The sequence below is a fragment of the Drosophila hydei genome, unplaced genomic scaffold (assembly GCF_003285905.1).
Source record: "Drosophila hydei strain 15085-1641.00,03,60 unplaced genomic scaffold, DhydRS2 tig00000172-arrow-pilon, whole genome shotgun sequence".
NCBI lineage: Eukaryota > Metazoa > Arthropoda > Insecta > Diptera > Drosophilidae > Drosophila > Drosophila hydei.
In genome coordinates, this window is record NW_022045682.1 from 938,167 (window position 1) to 958,567 (window position 20,401).

General features: G+C 38.3%; 3 protein-coding genes across 3 annotated transcripts; 1 reads left to right on the forward strand and 2 right to left on the reverse strand.

Moving 5' to 3' along the window:
- The first annotated feature begins 4,480 nt into the window (after positions 1 to 4,480).
- LOC111599389 lies at positions 4,481 to 5,213 on the forward strand. The gene is made up of 2 exons (XM_023315025.1): positions 4,481 to 4,853; positions 4,921 to 5,213. Exons 1-2 carry the CDS (start codon positions 4,584 to 4,586, stop codon positions 5,131 to 5,133), a joined length of 483 nt encoding a protein of 160 aa, XP_023170793.1. The 5' UTR covers positions 4,481 to 4,583; the 3' UTR covers positions 5,134 to 5,213.
- A 10-nt stretch (positions 5,214 to 5,223) lies between these two features.
- LOC111599390 lies at positions 5,224 to 6,168 on the reverse strand. The gene is made up of 3 exons (XM_023315026.2): positions 6,011 to 6,168; positions 5,710 to 5,895; positions 5,224 to 5,652 (listed from the first exon to the last, which is right to left on the reverse strand). The coding sequence occupies exons 1-3, from the start codon at positions 6,063 to 6,065 to the stop codon at positions 5,426 to 5,428; spliced, it is 468 nt and encodes a 155-aa protein (XP_023170794.1). The 5' UTR covers positions 6,066 to 6,168; the 3' UTR covers positions 5,224 to 5,425.
- Positions 6,169 to 6,627: 459 nt separating this feature from the next.
- On the reverse strand, positions 6,628 to 20,006 carry LOC111599387. The gene is given in 5 exon segments (XM_030223376.1): positions 6,628 to 7,856; positions 8,444 to 9,306; positions 9,378 to 9,391; positions 9,426 to 10,174; positions 19,968 to 20,006. Coding segments are annotated over 4 exon segments (2,205 nt in total). The 5' UTR covers positions 10,129 to 10,174; positions 19,968 to 20,006; the 3' UTR covers positions 6,628 to 7,231.
- Positions 20,007 to 20,401: the final 395 nt, after the last annotated feature.

The window sequence follows — 20,401 nt, forward strand, 5'->3', positions numbered from 1 at the left end:
AATGCAATTTGTTGTTGTGCTCTTCAACTTCTTCTTTTCTTCTAACACTCCACTGCCCTCGGTAATTTAAGTTCAAGGTTTAGTCGTAGGTCGAGTTCTTTTCTATAAAGTTTTCTGGCTCTGTTTGAAGGAAGTTAAATTTGGGTTAGATTAGCTTGGGTTAGGTTAGCTAAAAGGTGAAGAATTGAATTAAGAACTGAATTAAAAGGACACTTAGGAACGTTTATATAAACTGGATAAAGGACTGGCTGACTGAATGATTGACTGACTGATTGGCTTAACTAAGTGGTTGACTGAAAGACTTACTGATTGATTGACTGATTGACTGGCTGACTGACTGACTGATTGACAGACTGACTGATTGAATTGATGGTGAACGAACGAGCTGATTGACTAATGAACTGACCCATTCAGTGATTTATAGACTAGTGATTGATCGATGGAAAGGTTGACTGATCGATCGGTCGAACTTAATTTCATGTGATTTGAAATGATTTGACGACGGATTAACTTCAAAAGAAAATCAATTTCAAGCAGATTTCACTTTGATTAAGCTAAGTAATTCTGTATCTTCTTAGCTCAAAGCTGCTTAAAACTTATCAAAATCTTGTTTAATATTCATATTCCTCCTTCCTCCGCAGTGTTATGCTCTTTCCACATGCTGGACCCGATTACAAATACATGCTGGGCTTCGTGCGCACCCAATTATCCACCTCGACGACCATTGCCCTGGTCTTTGGTCCGAAGATTGCGCGTGTCTTCAAGGGCCAGGGCGACAAGTGGGATCAGAAGGCCAAGGTGCGCAGCATCACAGCTTCGTTCTCGCTCAATGGAGTGGGCCTGGTGCCCGAGGAATCGCCCGATCTATACCAGGAGAACGAGGAACTCAAAGTATTACCCCCAAATCACTTATGTAAAACTTGCCCTAAGACTCGGTTTTTGTGCAGGAACAAATACAGAAGCTGGCGCATCAGATCGAGTTCATGAAGACTGTGCACATGCAGATGAATAACCGACATCTAAAACCTAAGCCAGGTGGCTATTTTACCATCACGTCAACCTCATTCCAGGCGCCCTACAGCAAGAACACGGTTTCCACGGCGCAAACACAAACTGGCAAGGACGACGGGTAGGCCCCTTAGATGCGTGTAGAGAATTAAACAGGGATATATATAGAAGAAAAACTTATTACTTTATATATGTATATTAATGTTTCAGGAGTAGTTAAAGAACATCAGAAACAAATTATTATTTACTAAAAAATAGATTTTAAATTTTTATCAAGCTGCCTTCGCACACATTCATGTATATTTTATAGTGATATATTTATTATGATTTTTATTAATTTATGAAAAGTTAAGTTTTGCATTTCATATAATAATTTATTAGTTATTATTTATGAATTACTTAAAACGCGATCAAGCTTAAAGACTAAACTATTTTCATACAATTCGCATTTTCATATAAAGGTGCAAAAGCTAAGTGCTATGAAACACTTGAGCTCCTAGCTAAGTTGATATGGCTCATGCCATACTCACGCACATGGCTGACTGCCATGAAACTAAGCTGTTCTTTTGTTGGGCATAGATCAGCTGACAAAAGCTAAATGATATGCAAATGGTAAAGCTAAACGATTGCAGGCAAGGGCGACACTGCCCATATCAATCCATAAGCGAATCAATATACTTTATGTAAATTATATATAACATATATATTGATCTTTACAATCTTATTGTCTTTTTAGTTTGACCGGCAATGCGACGCCTTCGAAATGCAAATCGCCGAAGGGCAAAGTCTGACGCGGTCAACGAAGTGTTAAAGATTGCTCAATAAATGTTGTTGATAAGCATGGAAGAGAGGTCGTGGATAATGCAATTGATTTTAGTTTCTACCAACAAGCAGACGAGCAGCAGCAGCAGGATGAGCTGGAGCAGGAACTGGAGCTGGGGCTGGGCAACGATTCAGATTTGCTGAGTCAATTTCGTCGCATCTTTGCGCCCATTGTGGAGGACAGCTTGCAGCTGTACTACGAGCTGAACAGCCAGTTGGATGTGGCTGGTGAGGATGATGACGACGATGCAGTGCAGCATATACGCATTCATCGCACTGTGGCCGAGCTCAATGAGTTGACCAGCAGCGAGGAGGAGACGCTAATGACGCAGCTACAGTCGGCGCCAGAGCAGCCGGAGCTAGAGCTGCCCAGCGTGGACAGCAGCTCCACCATTTCAACCACATCGAGCAGCTGTTTGTATGCGATGCATACGCCTCCGCCGCCCTGTCTGGAGTCGCCACAGTCGGAGGTCAGTGAGCCGTTGACCATAACAGAGCAAGTGCAGCTGCATGCGCCGCCAGCCAACAAAAACAATGCCCCGGAGCTCGACCTGGAGGAGCAACAGGACTCCAGCATTAACAACAACAACACCTCCTGCTCATTGTCCTCCACGCTGACGGATAGCAAAACTTTGGACGCACGCACGCCCATTGTGGTCTAAAGATACTATCCAATTGGAATCTAATTGGACGTGCGGCTGTTGCTTTCTGCTTCAGTTTGTGATTTCATTTACAACAACAACAACAGCAACAACAACAACAGTAAACGCTTAATGTTTAAAACTAGTCTTAAATAATGTTTGTGTGTGTATGTGTCTCTAGATCTGTCCCTCTACTGGGCGTAGGCGTCTGTCGTTTTTTGGGCGTGGCACGAAGGTACTTAGAGAGAGCAAAGTGGAACCCAACGATGCGCCAATCGCGCAACTTCTTATCAGTTTTAATTCATTTATTTTACTTTTTATGTTGAATATTTTTAAAATAAATTTAAATTGTATTTTTTAAGTTCAATTTATATTAATATTTAAACATTTTAAATACCTAAAAAAAATGTATAACACTGAAATATTAAATTAATATATAATCAAAATAATCTATAACAAAAACTGATTAATTAAAAAAAAATTAATTATTTTCTTTTCTATTGAAAATATGAATAATCTTTAAAATTATAAGACAAATAATTCTAAAAACATTAATAAAATATTTCTATCTTTTTTAGTTACATTAATTGTTATATTGCTTTTTTTTAATTTAATTTGAATATTTTATATATTACATTTATTTATATATTTTAAATGAAATTCTATAATTAATATGGGGAAACCCATGAGCAGTATTTTTTATTTAATTTATTTGTAATATTATTTTATTTTAATTTAAATTCGAATCTTGTTTTAATTTTAAGCTTTAATAATTTATTTTATTGTAGACCATCTATACCACGCCCAGGGAAAGGATTTGCCTTGCATTCAACTTGTGAATTCCCTAATTTGATTGGCTTTCTGTTTCAGCTTCTTACACATACGTCCATTTACTCTAGGTTTTCAAACAAGTATTTTCGATCATTCATCAACAAAAAGAGATTTAGAAAAAACGCAAATTGAGCAAATATTTTTCACTTCGTTCGGATTGTCAAGGAACTTGGTGGAGTTACTGGCCAAAGGAAGGATAGTGGCATAGGAAGGCGTAGTGGGTGTGGCCAGCCAAACTGTAGAATGTCAGATGGTACAGCTCATAGAGCTATGCCCTAGGGCTTAGCCTGATCTTGTCCTTATTTCTCTCTCACTCTCTCATGCACCTTAGAAAAAAGCAAAAAGATAAAAGAAAATTCCCTAATTTCACGCACTCACACAGAAAACTTTGTTGCAATTCAATTCTACTTTCGACATTCGACTTTAAGTATTATAATCTAGTCAAAATCAATTTACTTAACTCATCGTCAAGCTATATATCCAATATATGAAACTTAAGGTTAGCAAAAAGAGTCGATTTTAGTCTAATTGGTAAAAGGCATAAAAAATAAAAAAAAATAAATAAAAAAATTTGACTTTTAGCGTACAATTTTTAACAATAAAAAATATATATAAAAAATAAATAATTGTTAACAGGCGCGCAATTTTTCACAAATAGTTGGGCATTACGTATATAAAGAAATTGCAACAAATTATACAATTAATTAACAGTTAAGTTAACGTTTAATTAAACCTAAACATATTGAAAGAAAAAATCAAAAACAAAACCAAAAGAAACAGAAAACAAAAATTGCATAAATAAATGTTAATAATAATAAAAAAATTAAATGTGTTTTTATTACAAAATATATTAAAAAATATATTTTTGAAATTTTAAATATTAAAAGAAAATCAAAGTAATAAAAAAAAATAAAGCAAGATATGAATATATAAAAAAAATACAATAAAATAAGGAAAAAAACAAAATTTGCATAAATAAATGTCCTGATCATGGAGTCTGCCAAGCCTCCCTCTGCAGCTTCCCAAAACTAATATTGTAGAATTGTCCTTTTCCATGGGTTCAAGGTATTTTAGAATGAGCAAATGATCGCTTCGTTTGTTTGATTTGAGATATAAGCAGTTGCCTAGTTGCTCCGTTCTATATTCAGCGTCGAACTCATAGACTTGTGTCATAAGCTTACTCAATCTAGAAAAATCCCATTCAGTTCCTTTTCTAGTTGGCTTTTACGTAATTTTTTCACCCTGACATTGAAATTTTTGTGTTGTTGCTGCGGCAGCAGTATGGGCCGCAAGTCTCATGATGACACGACACTGAATCGAGTACTAGACGAAGATTTTGATTGTCTGTTGCGTGTCGCTACTTGCATCGGCGAGAGCTTGGCGCGCCCAAAAGATCGTGAGATTTGCACCAGAACCCTACAGGACTTGGCCAAGTTCAACAACAAGAGCTCGAGCATAACAAAGCGCCATGTGCGTAAGTTTCTCTGCTTCTATTTGCAGGTGCTACGCTGGACGCAACTCCATCAGCCACTGGAACTATACGAGAAATGGGTAGGTCGATCAATCGATCTCCATACAGATAATTTGCTAACCTTTAACCTTTGCTCTCTTACTCTAGTATAACAATCCAAATCAGTCGGATAGGAGAAGGAAGCAGTCGGATGAAATGCACTTTTGGCTGGAGCAAGGACGCTCTTACCTGGCCATGAAACACTTCGATGATGGCTCCACTGTTATCTACTCAGCAGTGGCCAAGGACAGTAGCTACGGCTGGGCAGAAGGCGGTCTAAAGTCGTTGACATATCAGGAAAATACACAAAGAGATGATTAAGTTATATAAATGTAAAATTTAACTAAAAACACTAACTATACATAGATTTTGTTTCGGCACGCTGCATCTGCGAGATAAAAACAAATATAGACTATATATACATTTGGCTTTGTCAAACATGAGTTTTATCATTTCTTTTCGAGATTCGAAGTGTACAACTGTTGTGGCTTATAATTAAATACAAAAGGTGGACGGAATGTGTAGCGGTGTGTATAAAATTTGCTTAAACTAAGTTTGATAGGAGCTTCCAATTAGCTGAAGGCACTTTGTTGAAGGCAGCTGGACGAGCTCTCTAGCTGCGCATGAATTTGGCTACGCCTGCCATCATTGCGAAGCCAAGCAGCAACTGCAGAGATTTGTGAATCTTTGTTAAGCCGGAACCGTTGCAGCTGTCGCTGGAACAATAACACTCCTCCCAATAGACGCCATTCTCATAGACGCCCCAGTTGCAGACACCTGTGACACCTGTATCCGAAACAGAGGCACAACGGCGTATTACCTGGCGCCAGCGACCGTCCCCTAATGAAACACGAAACGGCTATAACAAACTGCAACAATAATTCCACTACTACTCACAGATAAAGCCTCGTGGTCCCTGCTGTATGACCTTCATGCAGAAGGAGCCTGGCATATGGGATTCATCGCTGTTGCACTCAATGGAAATGTGTTCGGTGCGATTGAACGCTTTGTAGGCACCGCAGCTGTCATGGCCCTTGCGATCTTGATCCGATGAGCACTGGTAGCAGCGTATGGCCCAGCTCCCTAATTCAATGAGTAATGAGCAAAACAAGAAATTTCAATTAGTTAACTGTTGGCAGACCACACCCAACATTTGACTTAGACAATATAGCTACATTAGCTATACGCACTGGCTTACCGCATACGTTTAGCGTGAGCAACAACAGGGCGCAGCTTGTTAATCTCAACATCATATATCCTTCTTGTTATTTGTGCGTTTAAAAATATTAAAAACTAAATTTATTAAAACAAAACAAGATGCTATGGCTGTAAAGTGACCGTAACTAATGTTTACGTTCTGAGTGAATGGCAAATAAATGTGGCGGTCGCCCGACTAACAGTAGTGCTGGGCAGCAGCAGTGTTGGTAAAAATAAAAAAATGGGCAATTAATTTGGCGCGTGTTTCGAAATGTGTGGATAAATGTAAAAACATTTTTTATGAGCACCTTCCCCGTAATGAAACACATTTAGCAATACATTTACTTTTTTGTAATAAATTAAATATATATTTTACTTGTTGCAAATAGTTCTGTCTGTTTTTTATTTGTTCTCATACACATCATGTACAACATTCCGATATGTAACTATTTGTATAAGTTATGAAACAACTGCATAATTTACACATACATAATATATAATATAATATAATATATATATATATATTCATAATAATTGTTTGTTTACGATTAACAGCAACCACCTAATAGGAGTATTCAAATACAAACTAATGCTTATTCATTTATTTATATATAACTGTATATTTATTTATTTACAATTGGGGGGAATTTTATATAGTTGAAGCGCAGCCACAAATTACAATTAGAATAAATAAATAAAATACTATTACTTGATGTACACATAAATTAATTAATTTTTTTGTTTTGTTTTGTTTGCAATTTGGCTAATGAGAGTTGTAATATCTAGATACGCCTAAGTGTGTGGGCGGGGCTAAGGGGAAGTTGCTATATATATTCATAAAATACATATATATATACATAGAAATTTCAACATGTACAAAAATCATATAAAATACTTTAACAAATGCATTTGCATTACTAAAATACTTTCTTGGAAAACAAATGCGGATAAGACACGACTATATATATAGATAGATATATATAATATCAGACGTGCCTATTCTATATATATGTATAGGAGAGGATCATTCAGTTTGTTTAGTTAATACTTATGTTAAGTTTACACAGGCTACTTGCATTAACTATTTATATCATATTTTGATTTTTTATATTTAAGTTTTTTCTTTTTGCTTTCGTTTTCTTTGCTTTTGGAGTCGGCGATGCACTGGGATTGTCTCAAATTGTGTTTTGGTTTTTTTTGCTCTGCTTTCTTTCAGTGTACATCAGGCGCTGCGCTTGCTAGGCTGATAACAATTGAGATTGGCGGAGAGGCGAGCGAGCGCATGAAACATGCGATTCGGCAGTCGCAACAATTGGCGGTGCTGTTGCTGTTGCAGTTGCAGATGCCGTTGCTGCTGCTGCTGCTGTGGATGTCGCAGTTGAGCCAACACTTCGGCATGTTGCACATAGGAGACGCGAATATTGACCGCCTCATCGTCATCGCGATCGCTACCACTGCTGTCCACATCCTCGTAGTAGGCGAACCCCGCCGGTGGCAGCTCGACAACAGGTGGCGCCACTGCCAACGTTGCCGCGGACTATATGTTGGCATAATACGGCGCTGGTGTATGAGCATCGCATGGCTTGACGCGCAGCTTCTGCTTGTAGTGATATTCCTTGAGATAGCTCTTCAAGCGTCCTGGCAGCTCCAGCTGATTGACGCCATCGTATGTGGTATTCGAGACGATTGTGGCACGCGCCAGCTCCTGCAGCGAGAACGTTTGACGGCGATGCAGAGGCATGGTTAGGCAGGGCTCAAAGAACATAACGCACGACGGATCTTTGTAGTGCTCCAGCAGACCAGTTACCGTCAAATCAGCAAACACGCAAGGATCATGACAGTCGAAGCTAAAACGGGAACACAATTGAACTGTTAGTAAAAGTTTTTGCATGTATTTAACTTAAATTAATGATGATGTACTTAAAAATTTAGTTGGAAAAGCAATTTGACATTTTAATAGCAATTAGCTTGAAAAGCCATTTAGCTTGAAGCACTCTTAAAAACCATTAATTTAGCATGAATAAGTATTTTTAGAGCTGCGCGTTAAATGTAATTAGATCTAGTTCGTTTGAAATTGCACTGAACGATAACACAACTCATCGCTAAGAAGAATGAATATGTTTGGCTATTCATTTTGATTTTCCGTTTATCGAATAACACATGATAGCACAACTCTCAACTCTAACACGCAGTGGAACTCATGCATCTGTGTGTTCGTTTGTGTATGTATGTGTGTATGTGTGTATGTATGTATGTGTGTATGTGTGTATGTATGTGTGTATGTGTATGTATGTATGTATGTATGCATGTATGTATGTATGTATGTATGTATGCATGTATGTATGTATGTATGTATGTATGTATGTATGTATGTATGTATGTATGTATGTATGTATGTATGTATGCCTGCATAAATATGTGCACATTGACTCACCTAAATTTGTGGCCACTTTGCTCAATGCGCGCGTGCAGTGAACGTCCGTATTTCCGGAATGTAACTGAGAATAGAAACTCCTCCTGTGCGGAGTCGCGCAATAGAAATGTGCCCTCCGGCTTGCCTTCGAGCAGACGCTCCGCCTCATAGCGATCCATTTTGCCCCAGTAGAAGCTGCTGTTGATAATCCGTTCCAGATCCGGCACCAAACAATGCATGAAATCAATTTGCGAATGTACCGTTACACCGGCACCATACGCATTCACCGTTGGCGGGCAGGACTGTTCGATGGATAGAGGCAGCAGAGCTGCCGTGCCGGTTGCAGGAGCTGCTCCATCTGTAGTAGTTACCAAGCGTATATTGTGACCCATAGCAGCGACCATGGGCAACGTATTGCGATTATTGTGACTGACGGCAGCAGCTGGCTCCACGACAAATTGCGGCATCGGCTGTGAGCTGATGCGTATGATGACATCGCCAATGCCATTCGTAGGCGCTGCCCAAATGGCCAATTGGCTTGGCTCGGCAATAGCCACCGAATTGCGTTGAATTCGCTGCAGTTGCGAGGCTGATGCTGCTGCGCTGCCAGTGCCGCTGCCGCTGCCGCTGCCGCTGCTTAGCGTTGGGGGCGTTGAACGTCTGTCTGCACTGCTGCGCGGTTTACTCCTAGGCGCCGCTGCTGCGGCTGCTTCCTTTTTGTCCTTGCTGGCCTGAGCGCTGCTTGAGCTGGGTTCCAGAATGCCTCGCAGCCCACGAATCACATCGCGACACTTGCACTTGCAGCAACGTCGCTTCGATGTGCTTGCTCCTGCTGCAGCTGCAGTTGCAGTTGCTGAATTCATTGACAAAGCTTTGCTGCTGCGACTGCGACAGCAGCTGTTGCCACTGCTGCTGCTACTAGAGCTCGCTGCTATTGAAATGAAGAGAGACAAACACGAAAGTGAATAACTGTATTAACAAATGAATTCGCTCTGGAGCTCACCTTGCGTACGTTGTTGTCCGCTCGACAGCATTTCGTTAACTGGCTGTGGCTCGAGCACCTCACAGTACTCGACGCCTTCGCCGCTGCTGCGACGCAGCAGAGACGATAATGCCACTTCCAATTCGCCGTCTTCGCTGACGACGTCGTTGACGACGACGTCATCATCGTGCAATTGTAGCATTCTGACCGATGTAGGCGCCGACGTCAACGCCGACTCCGACGCAATGCTTCCCGCTAAATTGTTATTATTCACAATTTGTCTTTCGTTTGTTTTTTTCGGCGCTTCCGTTGAAGAACTGCCCGCAGTTCGACTAGCACCTGCGCCCATTTGTTCATTTGCATTGACTATGTCGTCCGCAGCAGACGTCGCGGCGCCCTCTGACAAAGGCAATTGCTCGCGCTCGCGCTCGCGCTCTCCCTCTCGCACCCTCTGCTCCTCCTCCTGATTGCCATTCTCCATTTTTGCCAATTGTATTTTAATTATAATTTGTCGCACCTCAGCTAACGCCTCCTCAGCCGCTGCTCCTGCTGCTGTTGTTGAAGTTCTTGTTGTATTTGTGCCGCCAGCTTCGACAGTTTCAGCCAATTCTTCGTGCTGCTGCTGATGCTGCTCCGAATTCGCTTCGCTAATGGAATTTCTATGAACTTTGCTTTTGCTGCTGTCAACGACGTCTGCTGTTCGCTTGCTCAATTGAAGACCCATTGGAAACTGCTGTCTTCTGCTCTCTTCCAATTCCAGCTACGTTCAACTGTAAATAGAATTACACAATTATTTTAAATGTAAACAAACTTCTGTTTAACTAACTATATTTTAAATTATTTTGAATTTGCATATTATGGCGTTGCCACACTGTTTAATTAACTTCTTATTAGCTGCTGCACTTATGTTAATAGGTGGCCATACCTTCCATATTTGGACATTTTAGTGAATTCTAAGGAGTTGCCACCGTTTTTTATTTGCTTAACAATTTGTCAAGTTTCCTTGATTCATTCTTCGACGAATTGTCAAGGTGTTGCCACCTTGTTATTTCTGTTAATCACACACGTTGTTTCCACTAGCTGCATTTTAATTCGAAACGGATGTTGGTCTCTTTTTAATTTATTATAAAATACATTTTACTGGAAACAGTGAGTAATTGCTTGAGTAATAGAAATTCCACGTTATTTACAGTTCAGTTTTTTATAAATGATTTTCTCACAACAATCCATTCAAGTGTCACGGAGTCAGTCGCTTAACCGAGTGTGAAATGTCTTGACCTGCAGCAACAAAACAGGCGACAGACCCCCCTCTTAGCTCCTCCTGCCACTCTAGTTTTGCTGACTTAATTACTTAACTCAAGTAGAGTTGAAGTTGGAGCGTTCATCAAGCAATTAAATGCATTTTGAACTAGATAGAAGCAACAGCAACCCCCAGCCCCACACACACACATACGGCAGTTGGTTGCCAAGTGGCCGACTCTCCCCCACACGAACTGACTCACGCATTGCTCAAGGAATGGCCCATTAAAATAAACAATGGAGCGCATACCAATCCCACGCATCGCGCTTGTCGACAACATCTCTGTAAGCGTAACGTAACGCGAAATAACGTAATGATTGATGCTATATTTAGACAGGGCGACGAGTAAACTGAAGCTGGCGAAATTCTAGATGAATATGATGAGCAAATGTTTAGGATTCAAACATTGCTTAATTTATTAACTGGTGCAATGTACTGGCTCATGAGCGACAGCAAACATGCAAAGGCACAATAGAACTTCTGGTTCGCTAATGAACGATAGCTGGCATAGCTGAAAGGAGCTTCAAGTTCAGCTGAGTAACTATAGTTCAACACTCATAGTCTTAGTCTTAGTAGTTCATTTGAACAAGCGCCTGTTGAACTAGTCTATTCCCAACTTGTTTTGTATATCAAATTTTTGCTGATTTCACAAATCATTGCAATTTTCAGAAAAAGAAGAAGCGAAAAACCCCTGCACCCACGACTCACATTCAAGTTTACACAGTAAATGTTCATTCAGCAGAATAGCGCTTACGAGATTCGTTCATTGATAACGCGACTCGTATAAACGATTTACAGTTTATCTGAAGGGAAACTACTCAATGTGTGTGTGTATATGGGGCCGATACGAAGTGTGACTCGAGAATCCTTATCGCAGCAATTGAAATGTGTTAGCTAATGCGTCACCCAATTCAAGGGCAAGCCGTGACAGACTTCGCTCTAATGAGTCACTTTCTAGGCCAATGTACCCGAAAAAAAACGTGAAAAAGAACAGCTGGAAATATTGTCACAAAAAAAGCTTTGTCATTATGTGGTTATTCCATTGAAGCATTAGCTCACCGATCAGGCGACTTCTGAATATCATTCGAATATAATATAATGATTAGAAAGTATATTAAATTGATATATGAAAATTCAATTTAATATACATTCTAAGAATCACACATATATATATTTAATGTAGTTAATGTAATTATCTCTCTCCCACTCTCTCTCTGTCATTTGCAGAATCAGAAATCGCAGTTCACTAATTCTGACATCCTCTAATTAGCTTTTCAACAGAAATACTAATATAATTTCCTCAACGCTAATTGGTAATCAGTGAGCTTTAAGCTAAACTTAACCAATTGCTGCGCAGTTATGGCTACATATATATATATATATCTATGTGTACTTGAAACACCCTAAATTTCTGGGAAATTTGAAACGTCGATTGGAAACGCTTTCAAATTTCGCTCGTTAAACAATTAACAAAGTGCGAAGGGAGGGGGAGAGGGAGAGTGTATTTAATAGCACAGCTAAAGTTGGTTGGAAACCCATTTCAGGCATTTCGTACTTCCCGGAAATGCTATAGACAGTCAAAAAGCAAAGAACTCGATATGGCAACGCTTGACTCGTTTTTAGTTAGAATTTCTATACTTTTAAATTGGTTTTTCTCTCCATACTTTACAGTTAGCTAAACTAATTGGCATATGTGGCGCAATCTATGGCCAACCGGCAGCAACATCACGTGCTGCATTTCGACCTTACTCAATGCGAATGAATTAATTCATTATGACACAACACCACAGAACAGTTTGATTTGCTAATTTTAAACACAAAATCCCAGAACAAAACGAATTATAGTAATTTATATTATAGGCAATATATATATATATATATGTGTGTGTATGTGTTCATGTGCATATACATATATTATTTACGATAATGATGAAATCCAGAGAGCCCGCATGACATGACGAACGTTGAACGAGCAACTTTCAATGGAAACACAAAAGTTAAAGCATACCAGATAAAACCGCATAGCGCGCTCTAAAAAGTTAACACACATGCATACGCACACATACACGCCATGTGTGTATGGGTAAGTGGGTAGGTAGTTTTGCTAGTGGGGCATGAGTCACAGGACCGATTGCGCTGCAGCCTGCTTGGCGGTTCGAGAAGGCCCGCTTTTTCGTACCTTGTTTCTTCTTCTTTTTTCACGTTTTTTTTTTGTGCTTTGTTGCCATGAGCTGGAAGTGCTGCAGACAATGCGAAATTTCATCAGAAATCCAAATACAGATAATGATCTAATACATAACTTGTTCCTGGTAAAGCATAACGCTGATAAACGCTTCACAGTAAAGTCTATATATATATATATACGGGGGGCGCGACATATACACGTACGCATGCATGTAGTAGGGTCGGGTGTATTGTACCTGAGCTTTTTCTAATAGGCACCTGTCTGAATATTACGCTTATCTATTGCACTAGTTGAAATTAATTTCAAATAAATTGTTTATTTTCAGCTTAAATATTTGTTGTTTTCTGGAAACTCTAAAGCCGATAAGCGTTCAATTCTTTTCAAATTAAAATACTAACTATTTGGCTATGTATTTAGTAAAAAGTTGAAAGCAACTAAACGTTCGAGGGGCCGGGGGTAAAGAGTGTAGTCAAAACTTTTCCAATTCAGTATTGAGAAAAATAAAAGTTTGCTAAAAGTTAAGTCGCAGTTTTGCCAACATTAAACTCTGCGCGTATCTTTGGGAACTGAGTTCCCAGCAATTCGCCACCCGCTTCACTTTACATAACTGCTCCCCGTCCCTCTCGCACACTGGCATTTAAAAATCAAAGAAAAAAGCGAAATTGCTGCGCTGGTGTTGCCTCCGCCTATTGTCATGTTTTTACGCTGAAATTGTCACAACAAAACAAAATGAATTGCGGTCAGTGCGAGCTTACAGTAGAGGCAGTTGACGAGAAGAGGAGAGAGAGATGTTGGGGGCAACAATGTGTATGAGCTAGGCAAGCTGCTGTAGTAGTAGTAGCAGTTGAGTAGCAAGCGGGCAAGTGCAAAACTAAAGCGTGAGCAAAAAGTCAACTGCAACAACAAAGCCTCAACAGCGGCGACGGCCTGGTATGAGAGGCGAAGTCAGAGTCAGGCGAGGAGAGAAGCGGCGAGGCTTGCAAGCAGGATAGGGCTATATAGGTAGACAACAAAGACGAATGGGACAGAGACACACGGGCGTAGGATTTTTAAAGCGAATTCAATTACTTTTCGTTGCCGTCGCTTCGTTGACTCCATTGGCTGCTGCTGCTACTGCTACCGGTACTGCTTCTTCTTGCTATTTATTTCATTTTTTGGTTTTTTTTTCGTTTTTCGCTTTTGCAGTTACTTGGAATTCGCAAATGAACTTCGCTTGAAAACAAAATCACATGCAAAGCAGAGCGCGCGGCAACAAAGCGCAAAGTGCCAAAGGAGCGCAACGAACGAGGCAAAAAGGGAAGACACAGAGAGTGGGGAGTGGCCTCTGTACAATGCGGCCTGAGAAAGTGTATTTCATTTTGATATTTTTTCGCAAGAAAATTGAAATGAGATTTATTTATTACGTTTTCATTTTGCCCACTCACTCGCCCGTACGCCCGTCCGCTCATATGTATACATATATATATATATATATATATATATATATATATATATATATATTAAAAGGTATTTGCTTCTCTCCATTCATTGCGCGCTTCACTCGAAATTTTGTTGTATGAACATAAACAATTCTCATGGCAATTCGGCTTTTTCATATGCCAATTTAATTAGCAATTCCACCGAATTCAACTGCTCTCACCCACGAGCTTGATTTTTTATATTTATCTACGAATTGCCATCTCACTCATACACGCACACCCACATATACTCCTCTATCTATCCCTTCATACGCTTATCATGCGGTTCGTGACTGATATGCTTGGGATTTGGCCATTGCTATAGAAATACCTAGAGAAATCTCATTGACGTAGATAAACAACACAAATAGCAAAAAAGTAATCCAATCAAATTCTCATAAGATGCCATTGTTTATGACTTTTTGTACTGTTAGATATGAATGTACTAACACTTTACTTTTTCACATTTGCAGTTAACAGTTAGCTGGAAAGGCTGCACTAAGGGCATCCAGTGTCATGTAATTTTTTAATTTATTTAATTAAATTAAATTAATTTTCAAATTAATTAATTATCGATGCTAAAAGTGTAGGTTTTTTGCTTGTCTTTCTAATTTTAAATAAGTTTTAATTTTTTTTTTTTTTTTTTTTTATTTTATAGGCAATATATTTATTTCTTTATTTTGTTGCAGCTTATTGTCTTAGACTCTATAGCGCATTTAGCTCTAAACCTTAACTAATGGGAGGGCAGATATGCCAATTATTCTGCACTTGTAGATTAAGAAAACTTTATTACATACTTCCCTTATTGTGTATGTTCAGCTCTTATCACCTTATTTTTGGCATTCGCATTATCTAAGCTCACGCCTTGGATAAATTTTCTAGTTAAATACATAAATACACATATGTGTGGCTTATGAAGTACGCACACACGTTAATACAGATGTATGAGCGCAATAATACATAAGTAGTAGAGGAAAAGAAGAGGTAGCACAATAATAATATTAACATGAATGTGAAAAGTGGCAAAATTCGTAGAAATTCGCTGCGGCGCTGAAAGGCTCTCATGATAAATCCGCATACAATACACATACTTATGTATGTATGCATACACACATATATATGTGTGTGTATTCTTGGAAAATATGTATGCACACGGTACTCACATGGTTGGTGAAGTCATGAAGTTGTTTAAAGGTACGCAGCCCCTATATTGTACGTGTATGTTTATGTGTGTGTATGTAGGTATGCGTGTGTGTATGTGTGTGTTTCTGATTAAACGCAAGCACTAACAAAATTTCAACTTAATTTGCTAACGATTTTACTCTAGTCCAGCTGCGGGCTGTGCGTCGAATACTTTGCCAAGGTTACCTCGAAAGATAGGTTTGGCCTATTCATGTTAAGATACAGATACATACGCATACACACACACTCGCACTCACACGCATTTAGATACATTTGTATCTTTTTGTACATATTTTGTTATGATAATGCTTAAGATTTGAATTATGAATGACTAACGGTAAATAGAAGGAATATAGCCAAGTCTGATTTTGTTCCCAGTCAATTCTAAGCCCCAAATTTGCGTTAGAAGAGCATTAGAAGCAGAAAGGAATGTAGATTATATAGTTTGAGAAAAAAGCTTTTTGTAAGGTGAATCAAATCGTATATCACAGATTATTCTAAAAACAGATTATAGTTTGACATGAAAAAGATATAGTGTTGAACAACAAAGTATTAGTCTATATAGTAGAGGATATATATTATTATATCGTATAGCTATATATAGGAGATAAAGTAGAAGCCTCTACTATATCTAGCACTATGCTACTTTATATACTATATATAGCAATGTGATATATATAGCCTCTACTATATCTACTACTATTTGGTGTTCACTCTACATACATATATCGTATAGTAGAAGATAAAGTAAATTTATACGATGGATAGATTCAGTAGAAACTTTTTGATATAACAATGGATATAGAAAATACTGTTTGATATAAGACTAGATACAAAAGTTTTCAATTTCTATGCGATATATTAATCGAATTTGATCAAACTCTATAATAAAACAATATGCTACACTTCATTCACATGTCCAACCCTGTATATGCTTTATATATCACATTAGTCATTTGATTTATGTACCTTAAGAACCAATACACATACCTGCACCCCCGTATTGAGGTAGGTTTCACACTATTATCAAGAAGCACTTGGAATTCGCCAAATAAGGCTATACTTTAGAGCAATTACTTTCTCGTACAGCCTAGAAATGTCAACTGGACAATTCAGCGGAACAATCGGCGCTCTTTAATTCGTCAACAGAAACTAAATACATATATATGTATATATATATGAATGTTAATATAATAGCAACGATTAAATTTATAAATTTAGCGATTACGATTGCCTTCAGCCGGAAGCCGATAGGCAAAATAAAAAAATATACGAACGAAACCGCAAATTATAGTACTTGATGTATGGACACACACACATGCATGTACGTACTCACTCATAAAACAGTTCCAGGCAACTGAAAATTTAATCAAAGCGTTCCACAAAATTTCATTGATAAATAACAACGGTAAATAAAAAGCTGGTGTGAGTATGGGTGTGTGTGTGTGCGTGTGTGTGCGACTGTCGCCCAACCAACCATAGAAATTGTCAACTAGAGATGTGCAATTGACGTGACTGAGTAACTGCTGTAATGAGTAACTGTTACGCAATGTAAATACATCAGGGCATAACGAAAATAAACATAGTTCATAAAAAACCACTAACTGTATATTGTAAAACAGATATTTAAATAAATAAATCAATAATTGAGCAATCGATATACTCTGATGCAAATAAACACTCTAAAGCCAACCTTTCGACTCTGCGAGTACACAAACAGAATTTAATGCTAGTTACGCTTGCAATTAATGTTACTTATCACAATTCTCACGAAAATCAGAGTGTTTAACGGGTCTGATAGTATTCTGGCGAATAATACACACAGAGCTTATCAGACGCGAGCACAAGACACAAAGAGGAGGTTGGGAAACAACAGTTCCAAGAACAATCAAAAGCGCTTCGTTTTCCATGGAAATGGAAGGCAAATATGTGCACACGGAGAGTGAGAGAGGAAGAGATACACAAAGAAACGACACAAGTGGAGCTGACAACATGGGCATGAGCAAGTGGCTTAGATAAGTCAACTGGAACTGGAACTATGGAACTGGCTTTGCTTGGTTGGGGGTCATTGGGGGTGTGTGTACCATACGGACCAAGTGTAACTTGTAATTGGTAACTGGGCAACGCTCTAGCAAATATAGATTAGGTCGTCATCATCTACTTACGAAAGCGACCCAGATGAAATTCGAAACAAAACAAAATAAAACAAGTTCAAAAACTTGAAGCCAACCAAATATGAACCGGTTTCTCGACAACAACAAAAAAAATTCATAATAAAAAAAAACAAAACAAAAAATTCAATAACAATATTTGAGTATTAATAGCTTTATATGCATATAGCTTCGATGATTTACTATGAAATACAATTAAGAGCAAAGTAACAAAAACATAAAAACAAACAAACAACCCAAACGAATTCCACTTTAACAAAAATTGAGTGTTTTGCCCACATTTCACTTTTGGCATTGCGTTTCAATTGAACAAATTCACGCGAACAATTAACAATGAGCGCAAAATGAAGAGAAGAGAAGAAAACAACAACAGACAGCCACTCGCATACATCAAATCAAATTTCCACGAAATCTGCACGTAAATCGTATAACAAACACTAATACAATAGAAATAGGGAAGAGTGGAAGAGAAAGAAAAAAAAAACAATAATAGCCAGAGCAGTAGCAGCAGCTGAGCATAAGCCAATATCAGCAATGAGGAGAGCTAAAGTGGGGAGGAATAGAGAATGGCAATATTTTCATGTTTATGCGTAGAGTATCACGAATAGTGTGACAAACACTTATTGCACAAAATTAATAAAAGAACATTGTATTTAATTTTATTCCATTTACATTTACATATACATATATACATATACAATTTATTAAAAAAAAAAATTAAATTGTAACTTGAGCATTTTAAGGAAATTCATAAAGCTGTTTCATTTTTCGTATTTCATTCCTTTTTTTTCAAGTCAGCTTATTTTTTATTTTTCATGAGTAATGCACAAAAAATAAGCTGATAATTGCTTTTTTATGCATTTCCGTTAGCTTGTCTGTCAAAAAAAAACATACGCATATACGTAGCTATAACTGAATAAAGAACAGCTGCTCGAATACCCGTACCAAATGCTAGAATTTATTGATTGCTATAGAATTCATTTTTTCTTAGTAATGTAAAAGCTTTCCAAAGTATGTTACTGAAATACTAACAGTCTTATTTTTGTTTACATTCATTTCGTGACTAATTCCCTAAACGCCATCCCTATTTTCCAAAGTGTGTATTTTATTTATCTTGAAAAACTCAAAATGCAGCTGCGTATGAACAAACGCGATAAATGCAAAGCACATGCAAAGGGCTCAACCTTTTCTCCTTTTTTTTTACATTTCGGTACAGACAATTTGGCATATTCGCCGTAAATATCGTTTGGCTCGCGGGCGAATCTAGACAAGCCAATTAAGCAACGCCCCAATTACACTTATCCTTGTCTCTATGTGAATGCGTGAGTGTATGTGTTGGAAACAATTTCAATTTCACATGAAAAGCTATTAAAAATGCCAGAGAGCCCACAGAAATGCACTCAAAAAAAGTTTTAATACAAATTCAAGGAAATGAGCGGAAGAAGCTGGTCAAAAACCCGCTTTTAACAAGAATGATCAAAAAACTGTGGATGTGTGTATCTGTGTGTATATGTGCATTACAGACAACAGCAAAGTTAATAACACCTTTTCTTGTGAAGGGTAAGTCGAAAAATATCGCCACTGCCAACGTTGAGTGTGTATGAAGTATGGCTTCAGGCGAATTGAGTCAAGTTTCGCTCTCGCCTTCTCTCTCTCTCTTTAGCTGCGCGTGTAACAGTGTGTGTGAGGCCAGCTTCAACTTGGCTTGTGGTGTTAAATGTTTGCAGCCGCAGCAGCAGCAGCATTTCATTCAATAGCCGCCACAGCAACAGCAGCTGCCGACTTCAGCAGCCGCCAACTGCCGCGCTCCCTTTGCCATTGTCTTTATGCTCTTGTTGCTGTTATTGCTAAGTCTCTCTGTGTGAGCGCGAGAGTATATGCATATGTATGTGTCTGTTTGTGTGCGCATTGTTGTTCGTCTTGTTGAGCTGCTGCTGCTGTTGTTGTTGTATTGTCGTTGGCTCGCTTGGCTGTCTGTCACTTCTCAGAAATTGGTCTAAATTAGAAAATGCGTTTCTGGGAATTTCGTATCTCTCTTTTGGGCACAACGAAATAACGCAACGGCGACACATACATTATGTATATGTATATATATATTATTTTTAATAAATACGTACATCAATTCTAGATCTACCTATATGCCCTTGCTATAAACCATATTTTAATAGCCTTATATATGTGTATATGTATGTATGCAATATAAATTTATCAATGGCATTTTTGCCACATGAATTGTCAACTCTTTTGTCATGGCACCCAACTATTTACCTGATTAAACGCTGTTGCTGCTATTTTTCTGTTTTGCAAATATTGGTGTTTGTTAAATATTGGCTTGTTGGCAATTTATATAAATTGTATTTTAAGCATAATTCTGTTTAGCTGGCCACACAAACATTTGCACTTAGTTATATATTGCTGCTCTCTTTCTCTTTTACACTTTCTGATTTATTTTCATCTTGTTTAACACCACGCACACAATATTTTATATACAAAAATTGCTCTAAAAACACAATTAAATTAGTGTGCACTTCAATTAAGCGACGTTGATTTCATCAATTTAAGCAATTTCACTAACGCAACGAGGACGTATCTCAATTTTTAAGACATTAATCTAAACCGAGCGACAACGACATTCGTGCGTGTTACGAGTTCCAAGTACTGCTCGCTTGTGTCAGTGACACACACTGCCACAACGTTAAGTT